An 8,963-nucleotide genomic window follows, 5' to 3' on the forward strand; every position below is an offset into this window, starting at 1 on the left:
ATTTTAATTCATTTATTTTTTTTTGTCTTATTACCAGAAAGATAGAAATGTAAAACAGTGAACAAAAATGTCAGTTGTCGTTAAATGACATAAATGTCACTATAATGTCAAAATAGAGCATTTTAAAAAAATAAAATCGACCTGTTCGAAGACTTTTTTCAAAAAAACTGTTCTGGGCCCTCTAAAAATTCTGGGGCGCCCTATCTAAAAATTGTTGAATAGCCCTCCGAGGTATATTCCTTTTCAATATTAATGTGCATCGAAGTAGTCGTTGAAACAAATCATTCTAAGGTGGCAACCATGCAAAAATTCAAACAATCCTAACCTCAATCTTCTTTACAAATTATTTTTTCAAATAAATGTGTACCATAGGTAGCCAAAATAATTAAAATTAACAACTTAATTAAAATAAGATAGCAAACATAAAGCTTTTTATTATTATTGATGTGATTGAATTTATTCTGAATTGACACTTTTTGTGTGAATCAGCCTTTAAGTAAAAGATGCATTTAGACTTCTATAACCTACTATGAAAAAGTGTATAATTGTTCCAAGATTAAAAAGGAAAACTTTTTGAGTCCGATTGTCTAAATAAGATTTGAAAAAAAAAGGTAATGCAAAAAGGATACAACAAACAAGTTGTTATTAATAGGCTGGAACATACAGCACAAAAATTGAGAATTGTTAGAATCTTGAACTATTCTCAAACAGCTAAAATCTGATACTTTCCACACTCTACAAGTCCCATCTAAAGAGCTACTGACAATTAAGTCATTATTTGCTGACCAATCAAAACCTACAGAAATTTTTTAATGCAATAAAATGAAAGGAAAAGAATTAATTGTGGTTACCTGTAACAGCCTTGGTGTGCCCTCTCAAAATCGCTGAAACTATAGGAGGCTCACTTGTAACATCACAAATAGATAAAGTAAAGTCTAAAGAAGCACAACAAATTTTACTTTTATCATTATTGGCAAACTTTACCATTGTAACAGCTTCACTATGCTGAAAAAAACTCAATTATTGACCAAAAACTCGGATTTTGCACGAATACTTGATCAAAAATATGATGAACCCCAACAAAGGCATAATTTTCAGCAATTGAAGTCCCCCCTACTAAAGCTCTTGAAGCTTCTGCTTGTTTAGTGGGCACCAAATGCCCCCGTGGTGTCACAATACTTGACATGCTACTCTACAATATCAGACTTGTAAAAATTGGCACAAAAAAGGGGGCTGTAGTACTGAATTTGATGAAGTTGACTCAACTGTTGACGACCCATATCGCTGTTGCAACAGCATGGAACGCACACGAAGATATTGCTTCCACTTTTCTGGGTCTCTCTGAGTTTCTCTCAGTAATTGGCTTCGACGTCTTATGTATAAAGTTCCTGGAAAATTAGTTATGCTTGTGTGAATACGAGAAAGTTTGCGTACTGAAATTGGGGCTCTCGGGGGCCCGGTGGGCATTATACCGGGCATCTAACGCAAATGCTTGCTGTTGTAATGCTGAAGTCATGGCCCTAAATACCTAAAAATTGTAAAAAAACTAGTTATTGTTTGAGGTTATGTTTACGTCAAATGTCAAACTGTATACAGCTATTTCTAAATATGTTACCAATCAAGTACAAATTTTGCTATTTCAACAATATGGCACGTTATTGTTCTTAAATAATGAATCATATGTTATTATTTATTAAATTGTGTCAGGTTAAAATAATTGTAGTAATTTTGTGTGTTTGATTAATTTCCGAACACCTCTATAACAGTGTGGCCACATGAAATTTTTTGTAATCCCTAGATTTAGTTGTCAAAAATTCCTAGAAATCCCTAGGCAACTGCCAAACCATTTAAATTTTAAGTGTTTATTGAATTGCATAACAAAATTAGAATTTCAATAAAAGTTTATTTAAACATTTTTAACATAACTTTCTCAATCAATGTAAAATATATTCTGAACAAACTAAATACATATTATTAATTTAACTAAAGAAAACAAAAACTAATAAAAATTACATATAATAATAATTCGTAATAATATAAAAACTAAGAATACATGCAAGTATATACAATTAATAGTATAAAACTACATAAAGAAATATATATTGGTTGTTCATTTTTTTTAACAAAGTAGAATCGATTTCGAAATTAAAACAACTGTTATCTTAAAAACAGTACAATTTATTTTCGCATTTTTCAAAAAAGTTTATAGTTAGAAATATAATAAAACTGCCACACATACCTTGCTAAATTTGTTATAACACACTCCAATTTACATAAATGCACCAAACTTTTAACAATTTTTTTGTACATATGTGAATTAAAAAAAAAATTAAACTTGAAATCTTGAACACAAAAACAAACAAAAAGCGTCGCCCAAAAGATTGTTTAAAGATTCTAAAAAAATCCCTAAACTGTGTAAAAAAACTGAAAAAATCCCTTTATCCCTTGATTCGGGCAAAATTCCTAGACCTGGCAACCCTGCTCTACCTTGTCAAATTCAGTGGTCAAATGTCAACTGTCAACACGTGTTAAACATAACCCCACTTTTAGTGGTGCGTTTCAAGTTTTGTTATAGTTGTATTTTTTCGAACAATGAAGAAGAAAAACCGCACAACCACAGACTTTGATCCTGAATCCGAATCCTTTCAAAAGAATAAGTGGTTTGAGGAGGTATTTTAATGTCATTTTTTGTTTCATTTCTCACATTGCACTTAGATTGCAGAAGCCCCCAAAGACTTTAAACCCGTAACAGAGCAAATTCTCATCGAATTGAAAGAAGAGGCGAAAAAGTGTCATGATTCTGAAGTGGCAAATTACAACATCAGTGAGTTATTTATTCTCTCAATTTGAATTCAAATGACGAAATTTTGTAGAAAACTCAAAAAATAACTCTGATTACAAGTGGATGAAAACGGTCATGACTAAAGGCACAGTCTCTGATAAAATCGCAGCGTCTGTAATTGCAATTCAAGACAATCCAGTTTGTAATTTGGACACATTACAAAATCTTGTTAACATGGTTAAAGTTGGGAAAAAGAAAGAATGTATTACAACTATTGGTGAGTTACGGGCTTAAAATCACAAGTTTTAATAATAAAATTACAGATACTTTGACTGAATTATTTTTGTCGGATTTGTTGCGACCTGATCAAAAACTGAAACCTTTTTATCAACGCCCCCTGTCGCTTTTACAAGAACTGTCATCAGGCAATGCTATAACTAGAAGAAAGCTACTGAGTTATTGGTATTTTGAAGACCAATTAAAAGAGTTGTATACGACATTTGTCTTGGCTTTGAATAATGTTGCTCATGATGTACTTGATAACAATAAGGAAAAGGCCATAAGTTCTATGTTTAAGCTCCTAGCAGGAAATCCAGAGCAAGAAAAGGTAAATTAGCGTTTATTTGATGAGAGAGAGAACTAAAAGTGTTAAAAATATTACATTTATTCTCATTGAATGTCTCCTTGAAGCGTTTTCTACTCTCCTCCCACCAAAGTTGCAATTGCTTGTGTTGCACACTTGACAGGTCAATTTACCTTCATATTTTAAAGCAGTAGTGGCTTTTTTGCAAACTTCATAACCCTTAAATTCACCTACACAAGCCCTAAAGATTTTTACTTTGTGGTCTTTTTGATCTAGAAAATTTTGTATTTATTTTATGATGAATTGTGATAATTATTAATTACCTTTGTAGTGCAGTAGTAAGCATTTGAATTTGACTTCAGGATCACGTTTGTGTGCTACATCACTCCAATTTAATAAATCTTTAGTGAATCGGCATGTTTGAATTGGTGATTTTTCGGATTCACATTTTTGGGTTGTTGTAAAGTCAAACTCCACGCAGATGTAACACGTCAAGAGGGTGTCGGAAGGTTTTCGAACACCAGACACTGTCAAAGTACCACATGTGAATAAAAACAAAAAATATAACGACATTTAATGAGCAGTAGCAAAAAAAACCCAAGAATTTTAAAAATTTGTTTGTGACTTTTTATTGTCATATCGATGGCTAATTGACACTAAATAATTAATAGTCAATAATAATTAATTACCAAAAAACTCAACAACTTCAAATTTCTCAATTTCATCAAATTTTATACAAGGTGATCAAAAATGACTGATTGAGTTGGCAATACTGCAACCAGATTTGTTCTTGTTTGACAATATTTTAATCTAACAAGATTGTTGTTTAATTTGAATTAAGGTGTCAATGCCAATCATTATTTTTGATCACTCTGTATTAAAGCTCAAAGAAGATTTGTGTTAGTAAATGTGTGAAAAAGAAAAATATTACGATGTCAAAGCTGATGAAACAGAAATTAGACAAGAAGTGGGCAAAAATGCTTTAAAAAACGCACTGTAGATTTTTTATTTATGGTTTGATTTCAGAAATTAAAAAATTAATTAAATGGCTTTTAATGTCGTATAAGCTTACAGTTTTAGAATTTTTCTAAATGTCATAGTTTATTTTAGGCTCTATTCAACTTTCTAATTTTAAATTGGAACCTATATTTTTTTCTTCATAATTTGGGAGGTATTAGTTTTCTTAGTACAGACATGTGCAAAATGTTTTACTTTTATTAAAAATTATTGTTTAAAAAAAATGATTGTATTAAAACTTAATCAAATCTAATTGCATGATGTCAAATAAGACAATGCCATTATTGTAATGTCAAAAAGCAGCAAATGCAAGAAGATTAGGGTGTTTCAGAACTCGCACTCCAGAGATAAAATACCAGAAACGTGGAAAAAAAAATTTTTAATTTTATTTGTCAAAAAAATTTGACATCTTTTTAATGACACTGATAATCTTGTATATGTTTTTTTTATAATAATTATTAAGTAAAGGTACAAAAATTTTGCCAATAAGAGTCACAAATAACGTTAAATTTAGGATACAGCTTCCTTGTTTCCTCACCAAGTCTGTACCCACCAAGGAAACTAATTCTTTCTTCAAATTATGAAGAAAAAATTCGGGTTCTAATTTAAAATTAGAAAGTTGAATATAGCCCAAAATATAATTGACTTTTAGACAAATTCAAAAATTGTCAGCTCATACTGTCAATGTAAGCCACGTTTTATTGTCATTATGATTGACGTTTGAAACTAAAATTTGAAAGTTTTAGTTGAAATTTATTTTTGGGGTTGATTTTCCGATATAATAATGGCAGCAGTACGTGTTTTTGTATAGTTCAATAAATTATTTTAATCTTTCTCTGTCAGGATAAAAATTACAAAAATCGAAAGTGAGGTTAGTTGCACATAATTGTCAATCGAATGACAAATTGTCCAAAATTTCGTGTCGGCAACTGTACAGTTTTTAAAAATTGTTTTAAACTTTAACATGAATTTAAAAAATGTTTAGAGGTCTTGAAATTTCCGAACAATTTATAAAAACTGTATTTTTCTGTTAAATTTAGCCTTTAGTTTTATTGATATAGTGACATTTTTTTAGAATTTCTCAATGCAAATTAAACTGTCAGTGTCAAACTGTCAACAACCGGAAGCAGTACCATTAAAAAATAAAATTCAGAATTGCTAACTCAAATAATCAGTTTTGATCACTCTTGACATTCAAACCTAAAAAAAAAGAAATTTGTATTAGTGTGATTTTTATTCTCAGGTTGGCATCAAATTCAAAATCTTAATTTGGAAACCTTAAATGTCAAATTCAAATGTCAAACTTTTGTCATTCATTTGCGACGGGGGATCGCTGACTTAGCCCTCACTTGAAACAACCTAATACAGATTTGTCAACAAGAAATTACCACCTAGGATTTGAAGTTTTAGGAAAATTACGTTTTTCATGTTGTTTGTAACTAGAATTTTCAGAAGTAATTTTGAATACCTTGTTGTTGACGATTGACGTTTTCTGTCAACCTGCTGTCAACTATCAATTAAATTATCCATACAAACTGACATGTGACTTAACCTAAATTTTGACACTAGTTACGATATCTTTTGTTTGTCACCAGAAACCAACTTAACCAAATTTATGCCAACCTATTCACGAATATCCCTACATTTTAAAGAGTAATTTCTTGTTGATACGGCAATAGGAGTATTACAAAATTTAAAAATTAACAGTGTTGTTTTTTTGTTCAAACTATTAATAGTGTTTTTGTAGTTTATTTAACTTCTAAATATTTTTTTGATATAATCCCAGCGAGTTCAAAAAGTTCATTAGTGACTTTTAAATGGTAAAATAAAAAAAATTGTATAGGACATTGCATCTAGTGCATCACCTAAAATTATTTTCAATCATACAGCATGTCCCAAAAATAAGTTACGATAAAAACTTGTGTTTTTTTAAATGGAACACCATACGTTTTAAAACAATCTTTTTACACTAAAGTTTTATTAGTCGATTTCGCTTAGTTTTAGAAATAAGACGTTTTTTTTGACAAAAACATGCACTTTTTAAAAATTCATTACACAAAAACTAAGACAACTAGAACAATTTTTTTCTTATTTCTGCAAAGAAGAAAGTATAGAACTTAAAGTTGTAACAATTTTTTGGTATTTTGCATTTGTATAGATTAATAAATTAAGAAGTTTGTTAAAAGTTAAATAACTTAAGGAATTTAAATGAAACACCCTATTTTTTTATTTTTGCATCTGATAGATTGATAAATTGTCTAACTAAAAAAATAAACTTTTAATGTCTAGAATTTATAAATGAAAAGATATTTAACATTCAATATTAATTGTAGCAACAATTCCTATCAATATCTAGCACTGTTTATCCGGAGATTGTAAAAGTCCGTATAAATACTGTTATATTATTATTATGTATTATATTATTATACAGAGTGTTAAAAAAGATTGTAAAAGATTTCAGGAGGTAATGGTATAGACCAAAACAAACAAAGATGGATCCGCAAAGTAACGATCTTGAAGATATTGAAAATTATTCGTTTTCCTTAAATATTTTACAATCTTTTTTTAACACCCTGTATATAATTTATACTATAAAGTTAATAATTTTAATGACAGGGAATAAGTGGCTTACAACGTATTTAACAACTGCATTTAAAGATTTTTCAAAGGTTTGAATATTTCTATAAAAAATTCTAGGTCAGTATGAAAATAAATGAAAATGTTTTTTTTTCAGAATCTGTTAACATACCTCGTGAATAAACTGGGCGACCCTTCACAAAAAGTCGCGTCAAAAGCCATCTACAGTCTAGGCCAGCTCTTATTTAAACACCCCAACATGCAAGGAGTTGTTTTAAACGAAGTTGAGAAATTATTATTTCGTTCAAATATTTCACCAAAAGCTCAATATTACGGTTTATGTTTTTTATCACAGTTTTATTTAGATCATGAAACAAATGAAGTCGCGAGAAGATTGATTGAAGTTTATTTCTCTTTTTTTAAAGCTAGCATTAAAAAGGTAAAGGAATATCATTTTTATTTATTTTTATTTATTTTCAATATTTTTTTTAGGGTGAAATTAACAGTCGAATGATGTCGGCTTTATTAATGGGTGTTAACAGGGCTTATCCTTATGCAAAACTAGAGTTGGAAAAAATTTCTGAACATATTGATACCATGTACAGGGTGGTCCATATTGCGAACTTTAATATAAGTCTCCATGCCCTTTCGTTGTTATATCAAGTCTCTGATCATCACAATAATGTAACAGATCGGTGAGGCAAATTTTCTTATTTTTTTTACTTTTATTTTCAATAATTAATTTTCAGGTTTTACTCAGCACTTTACAAAAAACTAATTGATTCAAATTTATTTACAACCACTCATCAAGCAATGTTGTTAAGTTTAATTTATAAAGCCCTTTTGAAAGATACAGAAATAGCACGTGTTAAAGTTTTTGTTAAGCGGCTGTTACAGGTGCGATAATTTCAAATAATAATTCAAATAATTTTAAACAAATTTTTTAGTTGGCTTTAATGATGCAACCTGCGTTTGCCTGTGGTGTTTTGTATCTTGTTTCACAATTGATGGGCAAAAAACCAAACATACAATCACTTGTTCTTAAACAAACGACGATGGAAAATTTCGATGGTGGGTCAGACGACGAAGAGGAAAAATATCATGATGTTAAGGATGATGAAACAGAAATTAAACAAGAAGTAAGTAAAATAATAACAAATTCAAATTTTAATCATATTTTTGGGCGCTGATTTAAAAAAAAATGGATGGTTTTTCTTTGTCCCGTAAGGATATTCCATTAAAAAATTAAAGAAATAACGTAAATTTTTAAATGAAAATCATTACATTTATCTATAAAAAATAATTTATTATTACATTTATCTACAACAAAAAGGTTTTCTATTAAAAAAAAATATATAAAAATCTTGTTTTTGAAGAAAATTTTTGAATCAAAATTATTACATTTATTTACATAATTTTGTTGTAAACTTTGACTTGAGTTGAAAAAATGCTATAAAAAACTGTATTTATTTTGTTTTAGTTCAGTCTTTTGTAAAGTATTGTTTGTGGATTTTGAGATTTCGAATTTTCCATTAAAAAATTAAAGAAAATATCGATAAAGGTAACAAATCTTGTTTTTGAAGGAATTTTTTGAAACAAAATCATTACATTTATTTACAAAAATTTGTTTTAAATTTTGACTTGACCTGAAAAAATGCTATTAAAAAAACTGTATTTTTTGTTAAGTTTAGCCTTTTGTAAATTATTGTTTGTGGATTTTGAGATTTCAAGTTTTCCATTAAAAAAATTAAAGAAAATATCGATAAATGTAACAAATCTTGTTTTTAAAGCAAATTTTTGAATCAAAATCATTACATTTATTTACAAAAATTTGTTTTAAATTTAGACTTGAGTTGAAAAAATACTATAAAAAACTGTATTTTTTTGTTAAGTTCAGCTTTTTGTAAAGTATTGTTTGTGGATTTTGAGATTTCGGGTTTTCCATTGAAAAAATTAATGAAAATATCGATAAATGTAACAAATCTTGTTTTTGAAGGAAAATGT

General features: G+C 28.7%; 2 protein-coding genes across 3 annotated transcripts in view; one reads left to right on the forward strand and one right to left on the reverse strand.

Annotated features, from left to right (window-relative positions):
- The window catches only part of LOC123007876 (WD repeat-containing protein 13-like), a 12,050-nt gene extending 10,282 nt beyond the window's left edge, over window positions 1-1,768 (reverse strand). The window contains exons 1-6 of one of the 2 annotated variants that reach the window (XM_044403376.1): window positions 1,616-1,768; window positions 1,435-1,528; window positions 1,243-1,388; window positions 1,055-1,192; window positions 852-1,005; window positions 630-796 (exon numbers count right to left, since the gene is read on the reverse strand). In XM_044403376.1, the coding sequence (XP_044259311.1) occupies window positions 630-796; window positions 852-1,005; window positions 1,055-1,192; window positions 1,243-1,388; window positions 1,435-1,516 (687 nt within the window). In that variant the 5' untranslated portion in view covers window positions 1,517-1,528; window positions 1,616-1,768. Of the gene's footprint in view, window positions 1-629; window positions 797-851; window positions 1,006-1,054; window positions 1,193-1,242; window positions 1,389-1,434 lie in introns of both variants that reach the window. The other variant, XM_044403367.1, reaches the window with a different exon arrangement.
- Window positions 1,769-2,497: 729 nt separating this feature from the next.
- The window catches only part of LOC123016419 (CCAAT/enhancer-binding protein zeta), an 8,584-nt gene continuing 2,118 nt past the window's right edge, over window positions 2,498-8,963 (forward strand). Inside the window, exons 1-8 of the mRNA XM_044416807.1 lie at window positions 2,498-2,670; window positions 2,716-2,824; window positions 2,874-3,059; window positions 3,106-3,389; window positions 7,117-7,398; window positions 7,452-7,654; window positions 7,709-7,856; window positions 7,907-8,098. Coding sequence (XP_044272742.1) covers window positions 2,593-2,670; window positions 2,716-2,824; window positions 2,874-3,059; window positions 3,106-3,389; window positions 7,117-7,398; window positions 7,452-7,654; window positions 7,709-7,856; window positions 7,907-8,098 — 1,482 coding nt within the window. The 5' untranslated portion in view covers window positions 2,498-2,592. The remainder of the gene's footprint in view (window positions 2,671-2,715; window positions 2,825-2,873; window positions 3,060-3,105; window positions 3,390-7,116; window positions 7,399-7,451; window positions 7,655-7,708; window positions 7,857-7,906; window positions 8,099-8,963) is intronic.

This window comes from Tribolium madens, unplaced genomic scaffold, assembly GCF_015345945.1.
Source record: "Tribolium madens isolate multiple individuals breed KSU strain unplaced genomic scaffold, Tmad_KSU_1.1 Scaffold_11;HRSCAF=98;Tcas5.2_LG3b, whole genome shotgun sequence".
NCBI classification, from domain to species: domain Eukaryota; kingdom Metazoa; phylum Arthropoda; class Insecta; order Coleoptera; family Tenebrionidae; genus Tribolium; species Tribolium madens.